The sequence below is a fragment of the Canis lupus genome, chromosome 27, assembly GCF_048164855.1.
Source record: "Canis lupus baileyi chromosome 27, mCanLup2.hap1, whole genome shotgun sequence".
NCBI lineage: Eukaryota > Metazoa > Chordata > Mammalia > Carnivora > Canidae > Canis > Canis lupus.
Window position 1 is genome coordinate 17,159,489 of NC_132864.1, and position 18,860 is coordinate 17,178,348.

General features: G+C 53.3%; 1 protein-coding gene across 3 annotated transcripts in view; it reads left to right on the forward strand.

Annotated features, from left to right (window-relative positions):
• TPCN1 (two pore segment channel 1) overlaps positions 1–18,688 on the forward strand; it is a 62,408-nt gene extending 43,720 nt beyond the window's left edge. For all 3 annotated transcript variants that reach the window (XM_072802614.1, XM_072802613.1, XM_072802615.1), the window contains 18 exons: positions 1,095–1,211; positions 1,468–1,592; positions 2,373–2,421; positions 2,984–3,047; positions 3,900–3,944; positions 6,032–6,088; positions 6,169–6,222; positions 7,243–7,315; positions 8,229–8,336; positions 9,230–9,301; positions 9,836–9,925; positions 11,181–11,296; positions 12,073–12,119; positions 12,748–12,816; positions 13,010–13,094; positions 13,903–14,042; positions 14,194–14,274; positions 16,062–18,688. In XM_072802614.1, coding sequence (XP_072658715.1) covers positions 1,095–1,211; positions 1,468–1,592; positions 2,373–2,421; positions 2,984–3,047; positions 3,900–3,944; positions 6,032–6,088; positions 6,169–6,222; positions 7,243–7,315; positions 8,229–8,336; positions 9,230–9,301; positions 9,836–9,925; positions 11,181–11,296; positions 12,073–12,119; positions 12,748–12,816; positions 13,010–13,094; positions 13,903–14,042; positions 14,194–14,274; positions 16,062–16,184 — 1,515 coding nt within the window. In that variant the 3' untranslated portion in view covers positions 16,185–18,688. The remainder of the gene's footprint in view (positions 1–1,094; positions 1,212–1,467; positions 1,593–2,372; positions 2,422–2,983; positions 3,048–3,899; positions 3,945–6,031; positions 6,089–6,168; positions 6,223–7,242; positions 7,316–8,228; positions 8,337–9,229; positions 9,302–9,835; positions 9,926–11,180; positions 11,297–12,072; positions 12,120–12,747; positions 12,817–13,009; positions 13,095–13,902; positions 14,043–14,193; positions 14,275–16,061) is intronic.
• The last annotated feature ends 172 nt before the right edge of the window (positions 18,689–18,860 follow it).

The following is an 18,860-nucleotide window of genomic DNA, read 5'->3' on the forward strand; positions in this document are numbered from 1 at the left end:
ATGTCCTAAAAGCTTAAAGTCTTAAAAAGGAAAATACTTTCCTTTTCTAATTCTTCAAAATCAAATGTTGGCTATCTTTATAGGTATTAGAGTTCTTATATACAGTTGTTAGTTTAGAATCATAAAAATATATTCTGTGTAGCTGATTTGCTTTAATTTGTAATATACTCAGAGTTGTGAAAATCTAGGGCATAGGTCAGCAAACTGCAGCCTGTTGGCCAAAGCCAGCCCATCGCCTGTTTCTATAAATAAAGTTTTATTGGCACACAGCCACATCCATTTGTTGACGCATCATCTGTGGCTGATTTCATGCTACAGCTGCAGGGTTGAGTAGTTTCAACAGACACCATCTGGCCTTCGGAGCCTAAAATATTTGCTATCTGTCCCTCTACAGAAAAAATTTGCTGACCCTCCCTTGACCTAAAACAAAAGATCGATTTGAAGGGATGGAAAAGACAAGAGAGTTTCCCTCAAAGTATTTTTGAGAGAAAAAGAAAGTGTTTCCCAAAAAAGCATTCTTTCAATTCTGCTCCTGCCCCCCCCCCCATCACCCTTTGACAATGCAGACTGCATCGTTAATATGCCAGCTCTAGAATTAGGCAGCCCAGGCATGTTGTACCCCGGAGGGCAGGCTACCCCACCACTCTGAGTTCTGGGGCCAATGCATGAAGCTGTGGCTCATCGGGATCAGGAACAAGGGTATGCAGGTAGAAGCACTCTGTGCCATGCTGTTCCTTCCTGCTCTGAGGCTGGGATGGCCCTCGGCTCCCCGGCTGTCATATGGGGGAATTGGGTGTAGAACCCAGTGTGTTTCTCTTGATGCTTCACCTTAGAAAACCTGCCCAGCCAGTCATGAACTCAGGCGCAGAGAAGCACCGGGGGAATGTATAATAATGACTTTATGTATCCCAAGAGAGAAAATTTGCAAGTGATAGTGGATGGCCTTCCTCTGCTGATGCTTAGGGAATAAGCCTCATATGCAAGGGGCAGGTGGGAGGGTCTTCTCAGGCCCCCCTTGTGGGGTGGCTGGAACTCCCCCACTCCTTGAGACCCCACCACGCAGGGGAGCCAAGTCCCGTGTTCTTCCCTTATAGCTTCTGGCTGTTGTGTTCGACACCTTCAATGATATTGAGAAACGCAAGTTCAAGTCTTTGCTGCTGCATAAGCGAACCGCCATCCAGCATGCCTACTGCCTGCTCATCAGCCAACGGGTAGGGAGGGGTGGGGGCCGGACCAGGGAGGGGTGTGGTCCCTGCTGCCCTTCACTTGCCCTGAACAGTCCCCTAGGCACGGCAGGGCCAGCAGCTTTAGAAACCAGGAGTTCTGCCCCTGAGAGAACAAGAAAGAGTAGTGTGCCCTGGGATCCTTTGCTGTTCTGGGCATCCATAGTAGCTGCCACCAATGGAAGGGGCAGTCTGGGCTCTGTATTTTCCCATGTTTCCATGGCCACCTGCCCTCTCCCCGCAGAGGCCCGCCGGCATCTCCTACAGGCAGTTTGAAGGCCTGATGCGCTTCTACAGGCCCCGGATGAGTGCCAGGGAGCGTTATCTTACTTTTAAGGCCCTGAATCAGAGCAACACACCTCTGCTCAGGTGAGAGTGGATGCCAGGTGGGGCGGGGTGGCCAAAGGCATTCACAAGAGGGACTGGAGCGAGCCAAGGTACCAGGAGGTTGGTGGGCAAAGAAGCTTGTGAGAGACTAGTTTTCTCCACAGAGATTCTTCTAGTAGATAGTATCATTCATCAGATTTATTCTTACAAGTAACAGAAGCCCAGTCCAAGCTGGCTTGACACAAAAGAAATGAGCTGGCCCCACCAGTTGCTCTCCAGCCCTGAGTGAGGGGGGTAATCCCATGTGAGCCAGGTGAATGTGCATGCTTGCGCATACACACACACACACACACACACACACACACACACACACGCCCCTGGAAGAGCCTGCAGAACCAGCCCCGAGATCTGCATGGGCAGATCTTGGTCTTCCAGACTGCTGATGACCAGAACCCTCTTCCTGAGGAAGGAAGCGGGCCAGCTATGGCAACACCAGTAAACAAGCTCTGTCCAGGCTGAACTCAGTCCCAGCTATCCCATTAAGTCCTCTGCTAGAGGCAGCTCTGTCCCTGTCCATTTAAGAATTAGAGTAACCCAGGGCAATTCAAGCTGTCAGTGGTTAGTATAGATGCATGGCACCTGGAGGAGATCAAATGCCCCCAGGTAAGGGTCGTTGGGGCACTGAGGTACTGAAACTCACAGATGTCCCCTCCGCCATTAAAGGGGACCACAGGTGGTCAAGGGAGACCTGAAGCTCAGTGGGAACAGGTTCTGATTTTTTTTTTTTTTTTTTTTTTTACCTTTTCATGCTGCTTACAACAGCCTGAAGGACTTTTATGATATTTATGAAGTCGCTGCCTTGAAATGGAAGGTGAGTGCTTGTGAGTGGGACCAAAGACCAGAGACAGGGCGGGCTAACTGCTGGGGGGGAGGGGTGATGGGGGAGGGGAATGAGACTGAGCACACCAGCGGCCCAGCTGCTTGGCCCAGCTGCTTCCCCACTGGCTGGGACAACTCAGCTCTCGGCTTGGCTTGGCTGCCCGCACTGCAGGATTACAGGTGGCCCCCCTACAATATGCTCTGACATTTGCACTGTAGCTTCTTGGTTAAGAGCACCGAGTCTCAGGCAGACCCCATTAGTCACTGACATTGGGCAAGTTATCGAACCTTTCCAAGGCTTGTCTCACCAGGGAAATGGGAGAACGATGATCCCTACTTGCTGTTATTTTCAGGACTATACAAAAAGAAGGCATGGACATGGCTCCGTTTACATGCTTCCTGGACATTGGCATCTTTGTCATTGATAGATCTCTGTTTTCATTGTTGCCCAAGTTAGCCAGGGGAGCAGGGTAAACAAACGGCATCCAGGCCCGCAGGATGGTCCGCATCACTGGTCCTAACAGCCCCTCTCTGTGGCCCTGTTTCCTGGCCAGGCAAAGAGAAATAGAGAACACTGGTTTGATGAGCTTCCCAGAACAGCATTCCTCATCTTCAAAGGTAAGGTTGACCTGAATATGACATCTTGGCAGCTGGGGACAGATGGAGGTTTCCAGAGACCACAGATGAGCACATGCTCAGAGGGTGTGCCTGTATGTGTGTGTCTGAATGTCTGTGTGTGTATGAGAGACCAACAGTGTGGTCACCCCAGCAGGCAAATAAGTGCATTTTTAAAAAGGTAGTAGGATTCCATTATCCATTCCGTTCTCAAATCTGCCTTTGTACCCTCTAGTGTATTCAGGCCATCCTCCTGTGGAAGGATAAATAGCTCATGTATATGATCCCTGACATCATGCTTGCACAGCATAACATTCAGAATTTTAAAATCCAGGTGTTGCCCCTTCACTGAATGCCAGTTTTGAAGTTGCATGGAAGGGTATGGTTAGCTCGCGGGGGATTTCTTGTGCAAGAAGGCTGAAGCCTGGGCGTGGGCAGTGATGCACAAGAGTAAAGACAGTGTATCATATATCATGATTTCTCCTGCAGCTAGGGCTTTGGGCTCTGCTCTTAGTCCAGATTCTTTAGAGGGTTTTTGATTCTGTGGAGTGATAGTTACTCAAGTGGTTGAATCAATAGCTCCCGGCTGAGTCCAGTGGCAAGTTAAAGTTAGTGGTGGCCAACAAAGCTTCACTGTGCTCCCACCTGGCTCCGGGCTGCCTGGACTCTCTCTCAAGCAGCAGTTGGCTGTGTGGTCTGGCCTGAACACAGGCATGGGGTCATCCTCAGAGCATACCCTTCCTTCCTCACTCCTGGGCATAAACACCCTGACTGCTCATGGGTGTGAAGTGTGCGGTAGGGAATGTGTACTTGCCAATGAAGATTTCAATGTTAACATTTCTTCTCTTCAAATAGGAATTAATATCCTTGTGAAATCCAAGGCCTTCCAGTACTTCATGTGTAAGTGTGACATACCACAGTTCTAGGCCCCTTCCTGCCTGAGTCTTTTACCATTCCAGAACATGGAGAGTCAAGAGATTAGCCCTGCAGCCATGTTGCTGACTTTTTATTTTAGAAAATTCCAAGCATGTATAAAAGTGGGGAGATGATAATGAGCATCCATGTACCCATCGCCCAGCTTCAACAGCTGTCACCCCATGGCCAGTATTTCTATCCATCTGTACCCTCATGGTAGCTCATCATCTCTTCCCTAGACCTGGAGATTTTGGAAGCAGATTTCAGAACCACAGGATGTGGTCTGTCACTTAAGTCTATTTCTATCTGTAGGTTTCTCTTCCATCCCCTTTCTCTGTCTTGTGACATTTAGTTGAAGAAACAGGACTGTTTGGCCTTCAGTCTTGTTTTTGCATGCTCCTCTGTTGTTTATTTTCTGCCATTCGGTAGTTATAGGTAGAGTTGTATTGCCCAATGCAGTAGCAATTTGCCAGGTGTGATTATTTAAATTTAAGCAACTCAAGTGAAAAAAGCCACAGGAGCCACATCTCAAGTGCTCAGTCACCACATATAGCTAATGACTACTAGTTGGACAGCACAGAGGAGGACATTTCTTTTGTCCTAGGAAGTCCTCTTGGACAGTACTCATGGAGAAGCTTGATTGGATTCAGTCTTTCTAAGGAATTCTGGTTCCATTTGGTGGGAAATGGTGTTTAGAGACCACAGTTTGAAATGCTAAAGGTGTTCACTGCTTGGAGTTGGTTATTATTTCAAGGCCTTTCCATGGACAGAGGTAGGATTTTTGTTTTTAAAGATAAACTATATCGGGAGTTTATCCTGACTTTTTAAATTCAAATTCAGTACTATTGCATTTTTATCTAACTCCCTCATTCTTTCATATCCAGATACCCTCCCCACCCCCCCGTCTTAAAATACTGGCAAATCCTGGTTGCCAACACCACTCACACAACTACTCATTTGCTGTACCTCACAGTAGACTCATAACCATCTCCAGACACTAGTCCCAACACAGTCCCGACAACACAGCAACTAGAGCGCCATTCCAGGGACATATGTTTACATTACCAGGTGGTAAGGTCACTTATAAGAATTCTTCTCCCCGTTGAGTGTGTCACCAACTGGATATGCATTTAGGTTTCTTTATTTAATTTTATTTTTGATTTTCAGGTGTTGCTTTTTTTTACATTTAATTTTTGTTTTATACTTACGTAAATTATCTATATGGTTCCAAGTCAGATCTATAAAAGTATGTTTAAGGATACATCGTTTACATCCTGTCAAACCTCCTCTACTGGGTAACTTTTTTTTTGGTCTCTTCTTCCATTTTATAAAAACTATAAGTAGATGCATATGGATGCCTATCCCCATGTCTTAAATCAATGACAATACCTATACACTTTTTCCACCTTGCTTTTTTTCAGTTAACAGTGTATCCCAGAGACCACTCCCCATTAATATATAGAGATGTTCCTCGTTTCTTTTTAGAGTTGATACTTTACCATTTTGTGAACATGTCATAGTTGATCCAACTATGATCAGGGAAAAAGATCCCCTGTTGATCTTTTAGGGCACTTCTACATTTTTGTTCTCATAAACAGTTCTCTAGCAAATGGCTTGCAGTACAGATTGTTTTGTGTTTTGCTAGTATCTCATGGGGGTGGATCCCTAGAAGTGGGATTGCTATGTAAGAGGCCAAATGAATATGTAATTTTACTAACTAGTTCATGCAGTCATCTTAAAATCACATGTCTCTAGGAAAGAACAGACATTTTAATACTCAACATCTTTTACACCAACTTGGAGTAATCTGTAGGTTTTGCTGAAACAACTGGTTTCCCTACAGTGACACAGAACATGTTTTTAGAAATCTGTGGCCATTTTCTAAGTGAAACCACCAGTTGATGTAGCTCATGTGGTAAAAGCACTAAGTGGAAAGAAGCCATCATCTATCATGTGGGTGTGCAGAGCATCTCCTAGGGCTGCCAGGAGAGTAGCCAGGGGGGCGGCAGCTGTGAGCTATGGATTTGCACACCCATCTGTGCTTTCTCTCTCTATTATGGGCCTGTTTGCAGACTTGGTGGTGGCTGTCAATGGGGTCTGGATCCTCGTGGAGACCTTCATGCTGAAAGGTGAGCCCTGGCTAGGGGACCAGCCTGTCCTGTGGGCACTCCTGACCCCACCACTTGACCTCCTGCTTCATGTCTTACAGGCGGGAACTTCTTCTCTAAGCACGTGCCCTGGAGTTACGTCGTCTTTCTGACTAGTAGGTTTCTGATGTGGCTTTGCTGAACTACAGGTTTTATGTTTGTTTGTTTATTTATTTAAGATTGTATGTATTTATTCATGAGAGACACACACAGAGAGAGAGACAGAGACACAGGCAGAGGGAGAAGCAGGCTCCATGCAGCGAGCCTGATGTGGGACTCGATCCTGGGTCTCCAGGATCACACCCTGTGCTGAAGGCAGGTGCTAAACCACTGAGCCACCCAGGCATCCCTGAACTACAGGTTTTAAACCCTGGCTAGGGAGAACTTGCATTTGCTTGAGGGCCTCATGGCTCTTCTCGAAAATGGGGAGGCTTGATGAGAATGGAGCAGAAATGGAGTCTGATTCCATCCCACGCCTGTCTGGATGTAACTCACACTGGATGTAACTCACACTGCCTGGCTGCACGGGGTCGCTCAGCTTCCTCTCTCACTGCCCCCCCACCAGCACCCCACCCTTGTCCCAGCCCACAGCCCTCCTGAACAGTGACCTGCTCCCCACCACTGGTGTCCCTTCTTACCCTGACTCTTTGTACAGGCTGCTTTCTCTGCCTGGTGCACTCACCCCCTGCACCACCACCCCACCCCCCACTGCACTGTCAGACAGTCTTCCTCCTCCTTTATATCTAAACATCCCTGAGTGCTAAGCACCATGCTTCCTCCTGTCTGGACCCTAAGCAACATGCAAGTGTGTGCTGTGCTGCGTTGTGCACTGCTACACATCCAACACAGTGCCAAGCACGGGAAAGGTGCTCAGGAACTGTCTGGTCGATGGACAGATGGCTGGGCCATTCCCAAAGAGGGGGCGGGGGTACCTCCTCTTAAGCAAGTAGTCCCAGTTGACCAGCTCCTGGGCTGGGCCCCTCTGGAGGCTGTACACTCACAATGGGGTATGGGTGTGACATGACCTGTGGGGGAGGCTGGAGACCTCAGAAGAGCCTCAGAGGGAGACGAAGCCAGTCCAAGTGTGGGAGAGGCTGTGGTTGGGGCCCCTGCTAACTGCCTCCTCCTGTTCACAGTCTACGGGGTGGAGCTATTCCTGAAGGTTGCTGGCCTTGGTCCCCTTGAATACCTGTCCTCCGGGTGGAATCTGTGAGTGGAGAGCGTGTTTCTTAACTGAGACTGACGGTCGCGGGCCCCCTCCCTACATACTCACAGCGCACACCGTGTTCTGCAGTGGCAGAAGGAGGGGCCGAGGGCAGGACAGGGCTCTTGTCTCCTGGCGCCGTTCTGCCTGGGTCAGGCTCTTGTCTTACTCTCAGGCCCCCTTTTTTCTGTTCATCCTAGAACAATTCGTGGTGGCTCTTCAGGGTCCTCAGGCTGGCTGGCTCTAGCTAGTCATGGGCCCCCACACCCATCCCTGACAATGAGGCTCTTATCTCTGTAAAAACCATGATACTAATGGAGAAGGCGGCTCCACTACCAGTCGTGGTTGGCAGCTGGCTGGGGTGGTAAAGAGACGCTGTTCCACAGAGACCTCAGAGGCCACTTACCACCCACCCAAGTTAATGCCTCCATGGCATCAGCCTGTCCTCACGAGGTCGTAGCCTTGACAAATAGAGAAGGGTCCAGGAAGAGCAGTAGTAGGATGTGCGCCATGCTGTTTTTGGGGTCTTCGTGCACTTCTGAAGAGGCAAGAAGGCCCCCTACCTCGAGCAGGGCTGGCTGACTAGCCTCCAGGTGGGAATCCCACCTGCCCATTCCACCCCTTCCCTTAGGAAGCTCATCAGGGTCAGTGGTCACCCATAGAACCCGACATCTGCCACTAGAATAGGGCAGGACCTTCAGGATGGGATTTCTGATCCCTACTGTGTCTGCTGTGCCTGGGGGTCCAGCCAAGCTGGCCTCAGAAACCCCAGGGCGGCAGGAAGCTGCCCCTGCTGGGGTCAGCATGTGGGCCCCTGGGAAGGGAGCACTGAAACCGGGGCTGGGGAGTGGGGAGCTGTGGGAGGGAGGCAGGCCTGGGCAGGCCATTTGGACCACGGCTTCTCCCTCACCCTCCCAGGTTCGACTTCTCTGTCACTCTGTTTGCCTTTCTGGGACTGCTGGCTCTGGCCTTCAACATGGAGCCCTTTTATTTCATAGTGGTCCTGCGTCCCCTCCAGCTGCTCAGGTGACAGGGGCAGGGGCAGGGTGGGGAAAGCCTTGGGACTGGTCTGGGAAGTGGGGGGAAGGAACCCGAAGATTCACAAGCCTCGTGTCAGAGATGCACCCCGCTACAGAGGCATCAGGCCCTGTCTCCACCTGTGGGGGGAGTGTGTGGCCTGCTGTGCCTCCTCACATCACAGGGATCCAGTTGCCCCTGACTGTGGAGGAAGAGCGTGGCCCATGGCTCAGGTGACCTTGGCCTGCAGCAGGTATCAGCTGCAGCCATAGAAACACATATGCTCAGAGTCATAAACCAGAATGCCACAGCCTCCGAGGGTGCAAGGGGATCTTTGAGGGGCCCCCATGCTTTCCTGGCACAGTCTCTTGTCAAGAAAAACCCTCCCTTAGTCTCACCTTTTCCACAGAGACGGCTGCGGGGAATCAGTGAGGCAGCTCTCCATAGAGACCCCCGCCCCCCTTAGCACCTAGGGGTCTTCAGAAGTCTCGGTATCCTTGTGGGTATCAAGCTATGATCCCATTCGTGGCCTTCCTGGAAGGAGACATGGAGGTGGGGATGGTGGTCAGGGGGCAGGGTCTCGCTAGAAGAACCTGCAGCGGTGCCCCAGTGTTGGTGGCTGGGGTCGGGCGAATGTCAGCTTCCTCCCCTATGTGGTGGCCAGCTGAGCTGCCGAGCCTCCATGTTCCTGACTCCTCTGAAGGCATGGCTTCTGTTCCCTTCTTTCTGGGGCTTGCCTCCTGGCCCTGTTGGTAAATGGCAGTGCATAGCCGCTGCTGCCTCCTCCCCCAAGGAAGAGGCCAGGGAGATGCCCTGGGGCTGTCTCCCCACCTCCGCCCATGCCCGGGAGCGGGGGCTGCAGCCACACCGGCATCTGAGCACCATCGGGTCTCTTCCCTCAGGTTGTTTAAGTTGAAAAAGCGCTACCGTAATGTGCTGGACACCATGTTTGAGCTGCTGCCCCGGATGGCCAGGTACTGCCCCACCTCCCGGCCCCCAGGGCCAGGCGCCACGAGGCTTGTGCCCCTAGGGGGACAGCTGGGCGGTAGTCGGGGGAGAGGAGGAGGCCTGGAAAGGACTGACATCGAGGGTCTGACGGGTCTCCAAGGAGACTGAAATGTGGACCACCTCGGGTCTCCCTGGTACCACTTTTCTCCACTGACCTGTCTGAAATATTTAGTAGGGAGGGCAGGGAGCTGTCAACTCACTTACCACCTGTGTCTACATTCACAGGTAAGGGGTCACCTGTGAGTCTACCTTCACAGGTAAGGGGTGAATCTCTGGTAAAGGGGCATCTGTTACTAGAGTCCTGATTCGAGCTGGTTTTGACCTCAGACCTGAATCACAAGGCCCCTTCCCTGCAGACACTTTCCAGTTGGTAAACCTGGCTAGGGGCATGCCTGTCCATCAGTCAGCGCAGTGGGTCTGAGGATACTGGGGCTGCCGGAGGCGCCGGTCTCTCCCGCCTGGCCCCAAATCACTCTGTCCCTTCTGACCCTCCTCCCTAGCCTGGGCCTCACCCTGCTCATCTTTTACTACTCCTTCGCCATCGTGGGCATGGAATTCTTCTGTGGAATCCTCTACCCCAACTGCTGCAAGTGAGTACACATTGGGGCCTTGCCTTGCCTGCCCCCAAGCAGCCTGTTTTTTCGGAGGACCCAAACCAGGACTGGTGCGCCCCCCAGGCTAACCGTGTGGGTCTCCCGCAGCCTTGGGGCCTCAGGGACACAAGCCCTGGAGCACCCTTCAAAGCCCTGGAATCCCTTTGCTTTGCATTTGGGGGGGGGGGGCTTAGTTCAGTGCCGTAGCTAAGGGAGGGACCTGGAATTGGGGATGTCTCTGAAGTGAGGACATCTGAGCAAGTTTCCCTGTCCCCAAGCAGCCCTCCATCACCTGCCCTTGGGGCTGAGATCTGAAGGCCACCCCAGAACCAGGAGCAGTCTGAGGTGTGAGTTCCATGGCTTCCCCCTACTTCTCTGGGGACCATGGGCACTGGGCAGACACATCAACCCAGGCAGACAGATACCCACAGGAAGGCCTTTGGGGGCAGGGGTAGAGCGTGGGGAGCACAAGCTCCCATAGCCTCTCCTTTCCTGAAGCCACCACAATGAAAGCAGTGTCCCCTGGCATTAATTCTCGAGTCACGGCGCTCTCTTTAAAATTATCCCATAAGGCCTCAAGCACAAACTCCTTACAAAGGCACTGGCAGCCGTTTTGAGAGTCAGGCTGAGCTCAGAACCAGAGGCCCGTAGCAGTGGGCCACAACCTGGCAGTGCGCAGAGCCAGCGGGGCAGCGGCATGAGGCCTGGGACTCTGCCTTCTGAACAAGTTCCCTGGGGGACCAAGGACCAGAGTAGAAACCTCAGCATGAGCGTTAACACACCAGCCATAAAGGATTGGAAGGAAAACAGCAAATAAGCTCTCCGAACCCGGCAGCCTTCTAGAGCACTGCTGCCCGGGGCTGGGGCAAGCCCAGCAAGGAGCTTTCTGCTCCATGGGGTCACTGCCCGGCACCCAGGCTCTAGAGCAGATCCCAGACGGGAGAACCAGGGGAGACACTGTCTTCCTCTCCCTGCCCTGTGTCTCCCTCCTGTATCTGGGAGGGAGAGGGCTTAGCTGGTAGCAGAGAAATGCCAAGTGGATGCAGATAAGCCGGGAGTGAGCCCAGGAGTTCCCACCAACACCCGACTGCTGAGAGGAGCCGAGGGCTTCCCATGGGCCAGAGAGCTGGGTGCTGGGCCAGCCACAGAGGCTCCCTGGGCAGAGCTGGGTTTGCTTAAACCTTTTGTCCTCTGTCGAGGTGACCCAATTTCCACGTGACCTTCCCTTCTGCCCCTCTGTCTCCCTGGCCAGTACGAGCACAGTATCTGATGCCTACCGCTGGCTCAATCACACCGTGGGCAACAGGACCGTTGTGGACGAAGGCTACTACTATCTTAATAACTTTGACAACATCCTAAACAGCTTTGGTGAGTGCAGAGGCCACTGGTGGGACAGTCACTGCAGGCCCCAGGTGTGGCCTAGCAGAGCTGTCTGACGCCTCCCCCTTCCTGGCCATTTGCTATGCTTTCTGGAGTCCTCCTGAGCCTCCATGGAGGCTGTGGTTTACCCCGCCACAGGGGTGCAGGCCAGGCCAGATCCCAGCACTCACTCACCACCAGGTTTCGTTCCTGGGAGCAGAGGGGCTCCGTGCTTTGCCGAGAGCGGGGGAAGCCTGAGGCCAGGGAACCCACCCCCAGTCACAACCCCACAGTTGCAGGGTGGGACAGCCATACCAACCTGCCAAGTGCCCTATGCTGACCCCAGCTCAGGCCCACATGGCAGTGCTCCTGGGTTCCATGGAGAGGCTGGGGCAGGGGCAGGGCACAGCTCAAGAGGGAAAGGGAGCCCCTCCTGGCATCCTGGATCTATACCAAGTCAGGTCGGAGTAGCTCTCGTGGGAGAGTTTTTGTGGTCCCTCTCCTGTGTCTCCCACTCTTTCCCTGCTGCCCAGCCCCAGCCCTGGTTTGTCATAGGCACAGGGAGCGCCCTTTGGGGGACAGGCCAAGATGGCAGCACTCCCTGTGGGGTGGGCGCTCAGGGGAAGCTTTGGCTGATACTTCTAGGACTCAGCCCAGGCTGGCAGACGGGGATGCCATCATTTAGGTACATGGCACCCCGGATAGGTGGAGAGAGGCTACTTGAAATAGACTTTGAAAAAGTGATTCTGATTGAAATACTCCTCGCTCTCCCTTGCCTTTGGCAGTGACCTTGTTCGAGCTCACAGTTGTCAACAACTGGTACATCATTATGGTAAGGACCTCAGTCAGCTCCTGGGGGCCTCTGCCCACCATCCTCTGAGACCAGCTCTGGTCTTGCCTGGCCCCAGATGGGGATATGTCACTCTTCTGTTCCCTGTCGGGGTTGGGGTCCTGGGTCACACAGGGTTGGGGTTCTGTGGAGAGCCCACAGTGTGGGCTGGGCCCCAGGAGCCACCCCTCTGCATTTGCTAGACGTGGCTTCCATGCCTGCCCACCCCATACATCCCCTGGGGGCCAGGAGATGCCAGTTAGCCTGTGGATCTCTGTCCTCCTCCAACCACTGTGGGAGGGACTCTTTGACCAAGAAACAGTGTGGCAAGCCTTGTTGGGTTTTGTTTTCCATTCCTTAAACTCTTCTAAGTGCCATCCCTGCTTGGAACCAAGACTACCTGGGTTAGTCCTGAACCCTGCACCCTAGGGAGCATCCAGGGCTTATGCAGCACAGAGGGGTTTTTAGATCCGGGGAGCGAGGTCCCTCTTCTGTGTTTCCCACAACCCCAGGCAAATTGGGTAGGGTCTGTAAAGAGCTGGGCATGCAGGGGACCCTGGAGCAGCCCAAGCACACAGCGACCCGGCCCCACCCCGCTGCTCACTCACTGGCTGCCTCCCCTTGTCCCCAGGAAGGTGTCACCTCTCAGACCTCACACTGGAGCCGTCTGTACTTCATGACTTTTTACATCGTGACCATGGTAGGTCCCTGGGGCCATGGGACACTCTCCGCCCTTCCCCACTCCTGAGTCTCCAGCTGCCCCAGCCTGGTGGGCAGGAGCCCCCGGGGAGGAAGGGCCAAGACCAGGCGGCAGCATCCCACCTGGCTCCACTGGCTGTGGGCCCTGCAGCAGCTCACATTCTCACCCACCCTCTCTCTCTGCGCCCGGTCAGGTGGTGATGACTATCATTGTCGCCTTCATCCTTGAAGCCTTCGTCTTCCGAATGAACTACAGCCGCAAGAACCAGGACTCGGAAGGTCTGTGCAAGCAGCTGTGGCCGGAGCATGCCCGCTGCTCATCTGGCTGGCTGCCCAGCTGTCAGCTTTTTTTGCTGTCCAGTCCCGCTGTCTGGTTGTCCAGGCTCCTGGCAGTTTAGCTTATCTGCTGGCTGATCTGTTATGTCTCTCATGTGCATTGATTTTCAAATACTTAATGACAGAAGAATGCTCTCAATCTCACGTTCAAAATAAAAACAATCCACGTCCGAGATTAGAAAAATTGCAGAGCAGAGACAGGCTTATTGTGAACGCAGCAGCCCTGTGCCCCGCCTTCCCACACCCCCGCACACTGTCATCACAGCTGGCTGTCCCCTTCTCTATGATCTCCACATTTCTAAATAACATGTTCACAGTGCAGTTCTAGATTTAAAGGGTGTGAATGTTGTACCAGTGGTTCATCCTTCTGCAACTTGATCGTAGCTCTGATCATCGCCTCTCTTCTTCCGGGTTGCAGAGCTTTGTGCATACTGATCCTTCCGGATTCTCCGTCAAAACCACCACATACCTATTACTTATTTCCACATCTGTGTCTTATCAGGCCACCTGGCTCCATGCCAAAACTCTATCCCCTATAAGCTGCTGGCCCGACAGCACCCCAACACCCACAGCAAAGGGAGGGGAGAGGGTGTGAGTGCCAGGCAGGCAGGAAGTGGGGGGCATGTTGTACTGATGCTGGTTTGCTCCGAGAGGGAACACAGGGAACTGCCAGGGCGATGGGGAGGAGGGCTGAACCAGACCTGGCCAGAACCGCCAGGCCCCTTCCCAGTCCCGGCCTCCCCTCCCACAGTTGATGGTGGCATCACCCTTGAGAAGGAAATCTCCAAAGATGAACTGCTTGCTGTCCTGGAGCTCTACCGGGAGGTGCGAGGAGCCACCTCGGATATCACCCGGCTGCTCACAGTCCTCTCTCAGATGGAGAAACACGAGGTGAGGAGCTTCAAGGCCGCTTCTGACGGAGTGAGGGGCAGGTTTCGGCCTTGTGGAAGGTCTACCCTGCTGTCCGCCCCTCAAGCCGGCTGAGGCTGGGCACCCGCGCTCCTGCTGGGGCAGTCCCTGAGCCTCCACAACTTTCTTTTAGCAAAACACCGTGGTGTTTCTGGGACGGAGATCAAGGACCAAAAGTGACCTGAGCCTTAAGATGTACCAAGAGGAGATTCAGGTAAGAGTGCCCTTGCCCATGCTGCCTAGACCCCACCTGAGCTCCTGCCTGGGAGTGGGCCTCCCCGCCGATGAGCAGGGGCTGCCCTCCGGTTCCTTCCCTGAATGTGGAGTAGGGGAGGCTCCACATGGGATCAGGGCCTCCACTGGGACGGCTGCCCGTGGTGATTGGGACGCAGGGCTGGGCGGGGCTTGGGCTCAGGAACCCTTGTCCCTGCCCCAACATGAGCAGCTCTCCCATATGGCCCTGCTGCTTGAAGAAGAAATCTGCAGAACCTGCCTGATTTCTTACCCTGAGACAGAGCCGCAAGTGCAGTGGGAACAACAGGAGACCTAAGGGGCAAGAGGGGAGTGCAGGGGCCATGGTGAGCTGGCAAGGGGAGGACAGCCCCTTCTCAGGTACATTAGGTTCTCCTGTGCCTTAGGTCTCTTTTGGAATTTTTGGCTGTTTGGGGTTTTTTGTTGTTGTAATCGAAGAGAAGGGAGAAGTCAGAAAAATTTTTATTTACAAAATCTCCCTGTCTTTCCACATTGAAAGCTAAGTAAACTACCTTGCAAAGCACCATGTGGGCTGACAGCCTGCATTCCAGGCCACAGGCCACCTGCGCATGAGCTCTGCTTTGGGCCTTCTGTTCAGCCTCCGGGTCCCAGGGCTCGGGATAGTCTCCCACGCCGTCCATTGTGACCGTGCTGCCTCTGGCATTCTGTCAGCTAGCAGCCCTCTGTTTTCACTGGGACAGTGATGACCAGTGTCCACGCCCAAAGGGTAGGGAGGCTGCCTCACCCCAAGCTGACTCACATTTTCTGTGAAAACAAAGTGGTACAGGTGCATAGTGGTTTGTGAAAATGGAGCCGCAGAGACATGAAGCCAACATGAACCTTGGCATCTGCTGGCTCCGTGACCTTAGGCTCCCTCAGGCCATTCACACCTGTGAAAGGGGGACAGCCTCTGGCTCAGAAAGCAGAGAAGATGGCCCCACGTGGACACGCACTCAGCTGCTGTCCTTTGTCCCCTGCCCATCTGTCCACTCCCGGCCTCGATGTCCCTCTCTGTACCGTGAGAGGGGCAGAAAGTCCATCTCAGTCTTAAGCTCTCAAGTTCTGTGGCTCAGATTCTTTAGACATGTAAGGTAGCTTTCCTAATTAATTAATCACCTGTCTCTGAAAACGTCAGATGGCATATGGCATATTACATATGGTCTCAGGTCGGTGACATTTTTTTTTTTGTTTGTTTGTTTTGCAAAATGTTCTCATAGCCATATTGGAGGGCAGGACAAGGAACATGGGAGTTAGGAGAGGCTCTCAACTTCATCCGGCCTCATATAACTTCTGAGCCTCGCTTTCCTTGGGTGTGTCCTGAGGACACAGTTCCTGCCAAACTCAAAAGGGAGAGCACGGGGGATCCCTTTGTGAGGGACAAAAGATGACGTTTGCAAAAGGAGGATGATGATGACTACCTGGGCCTCGCTTAAAGAGAGGATGTGTGCCAAGGAGAATATTTATAAGGAAGTTTGCAAACCTCTAATTACTAAGGGAAAGATTTCATGATGATTCTTCTATTTGGGCCATATGCAGAATTCCCAGCCGGTCTGGGGGCCAGGGAACCTTGCAGCGACTGCAGTCACAGTGGCAGCCCTGCTTAATCCCCATCGCACATTCACACGAGTGTGTGCCCCGGGCAGGGGAGAGGTGGGCAGGGGGACGGGTGCTCTTCCGGCTGGGGCCAGCACAGGGCTGGCTGGAAGGGCTACAGCCCGCTCAGCACCCCGTCTGTGCACTCTGCTCTAGGAGTGGTACGAGGAACACGCCCGCAAGCAAGAGGAGCAGCAGCGACAGCTCAGCAGCAGCGGCCAGGTCCCCACCACCCAGCAGCTCCCAGGCAGCCGCCAGCGCTCCCAGACCATCACCTAACCCCAGCGTGTGAAAGCCATCTCTTCTATGCAATAACACAATAGTATTATTTTACTACAATGTATTGAAAAAAATGCGTGTGTGTGTATACATGCACATGCGTTCATATATATGCACATATTTATATATAGGAAGAGAAAAGACAAGATGGGGTTTGGTGCGTAACCGCCCTGCCCTGTTTTCCTTAACCCCAGAAGTTGCTTTGGTTTGGGAGGTCAGGCCACCTTGAGCTCTTTCTATTGTGGAAGGTTCTGGAAGGCCTCTTCAGAAGAAGAACACTTGGATAGATCCTGCCGATCTCCGCAGGGCTCACCTTCAAAGTGGGCCGGCCCACCCTAGGCCAGATCCAAACCGTCTTCCTGATGCTGCTCTCACACTCGCGTCCCGGCTGACTGACAGCTTCCCACTAACTTTCCCTGCAGCCCGTGTCACGGGGTTTCTGTGGCCTGCTTTAGGGACAAAACCACTTAGGATGTGGGTTAGTATTTCTATATATATGATAATATAATACAACATTCCTTTGGGGGACCAGTGCCTAGGGCGTAACGGAGAGAGTAATCAAGGGGTGTGATCATCCCCAGGCAGTCAGATCTCAGCCAGTGCTGGCAGTGCGAGATTGCTGGGATTTCACATCCCAGCCCTGGACGCCTTCTCTCCCACACTTCCTTTGGGTTTAACTCTTGTTGCTGCATATCCTTGTAAACCGGCCTCCTTTAGAATCTCAGCCCAGCAGGAGGATAGCAAGCAACAGGCCAGGCTGATGGCTACCATCCCGGGCCAATCCCTGAGATGGGCTTTCTCCGCCAGATCCCTTTTCCCTGTGATTTTCCTGTTCCAGCAGAGAGACATCCTGGTAAACACAGGATCCTGCTAAAGACAATGGCGGATCCTTCACATCGGGCATTAGGTTCTGCAGCTGGGAAGGGGCGCACCGAGCAGATGCTGACCGCGGGAGGTCCACAGCAGCCCTGCAGCTGGGCGCCTGCTGGTCCCCTGGGACAGCACCCCCACCTTGAGTAGTCCCCTCCGTGGACTCCACAGAGGCCAGAACAGGGACTCAGCTTGCCCCAGGTTTTTCCACTGGCACAGCTAGGTTCAGGTGGGCCCTCAGTTAACTGAGCACCCCCTCTCCGTATCTTGTGGGAGTTCTCCTGACAGCATGATTGGGGTAGGACTGGTGCTTGAATTCAGAGCAGGCATTGGGGTTGGCAGCCCTGGTGAGCACTGTTGGTGGCAGCAGCAGAAGCAGGGTCAGAGCTGAGGGTGGTTCAGCTCACCTGGGCTGCAAACCTCCCGTGGTGCAGGAGGGAGAGGTGGTGGGATGAAAGGGGTGGGCAGGGGGCAGGGGAAGCAGCCCCCACTGGGCCGTCTGGTCTAACCCCAGCTTTCCAGACTCTTCCACGGCCTCCTAGGACTTAGGAAGGTAGGTAGGTGGAAGTTCCCCTGCCACACGCTCTTCCTAGCCGGGCATGGCCTGATCCTAGGGGTCCCATACTGGCTCCCCTGCCGCCTCTCCCTGGCCATCTCCAAGGCCAAGTCTTCTCCAGGGTGGCCCTGGAGTGGCTGATTCCCAGAGCCAACATTGCATGCTGTGCCCCTTACCATGGGAGGAGCAGTAGACATTTGTTTCTGTTTTTAAAGCACAGCCCTTTGGGGAAACAATGAAACAGTGAGATCCCCACGGGGCATCAGGAGATTGGCATTGTCCTCTCTGTCTCTGGAAGGCCACCAGCCAATAGGTGCAGCTCTGCATCGAGTCTCAAACCAGAACCCCTTGCCCTCTCCAGAGAAGGAACTTTATTTATTTGCACAATTGGGTGCCTTTAAGCATTTGTGTGTTGAAATGGGTATTTTGGAATCAGGAGTCAAGGGACAACTTTCAAAGAAGGATAGGTCCTCTGCCCTAGTGTCTGGGCCTCATTCTAGTCCCCTCCCCTATGAACGAGGGAGGGGCCCCAGGGCCATTGCCCCTGATGTGTGTGGGGGAGCTAGTACCAGGACGGGTGGCAACTAATACTCCCTCCAGCCCTGTCCTCTGAGAAAGGCCCTTAAGCTAAATGGGATGAATGCAGTGGCAATCATGCAGCGGGCGAGACTCCAGCCAGTAGCGAGCATCCTTATAATGGAGGCTAAGGGCAGTTGGCCCCTTGGGGTCACTCAGGGCTGTGAGATCTGAGGGGCCCGGGACATTATCCAGCTCAGATGCCCTCTCACCGCTCATGTCCTAGCTGAATGAAACCAAGGTCAACCTTGCAACCTGCCCTGGGTCCCACCACCTGCCCTCGGCTGTGATGGCACTAAGCCCCTGCCCTGCTTTGGGGGAACGCCACATGGTCCCTCCTCCTTCCCTTCCCCAACCCAGCCTTACTCCACACATGACAATCATTTTGTACGGATAGCGGGAGCAACACTGTAAGGTTTTGTACATCGGTGATTTGTTACCTAGAAAACCCACTGTGTCTCCAGATTTCTGGCATATTAATTAAAAGCCTCTGCTTTGTAAACGTGGCTGCCGCCTCGTGACTTCCACCAAGTGCCGTTCTGTGGTTTCCGGTACTGTGGGGAAAGGGGAGATGTCCCATCCATGGTTGCTCCTGGCCCCACCTCCGCCCCACACCTAGACCTGCCTCAAAGCTCAGATACATCAGGCCCAAGAGCCTTTTGGCCTTGGAACCA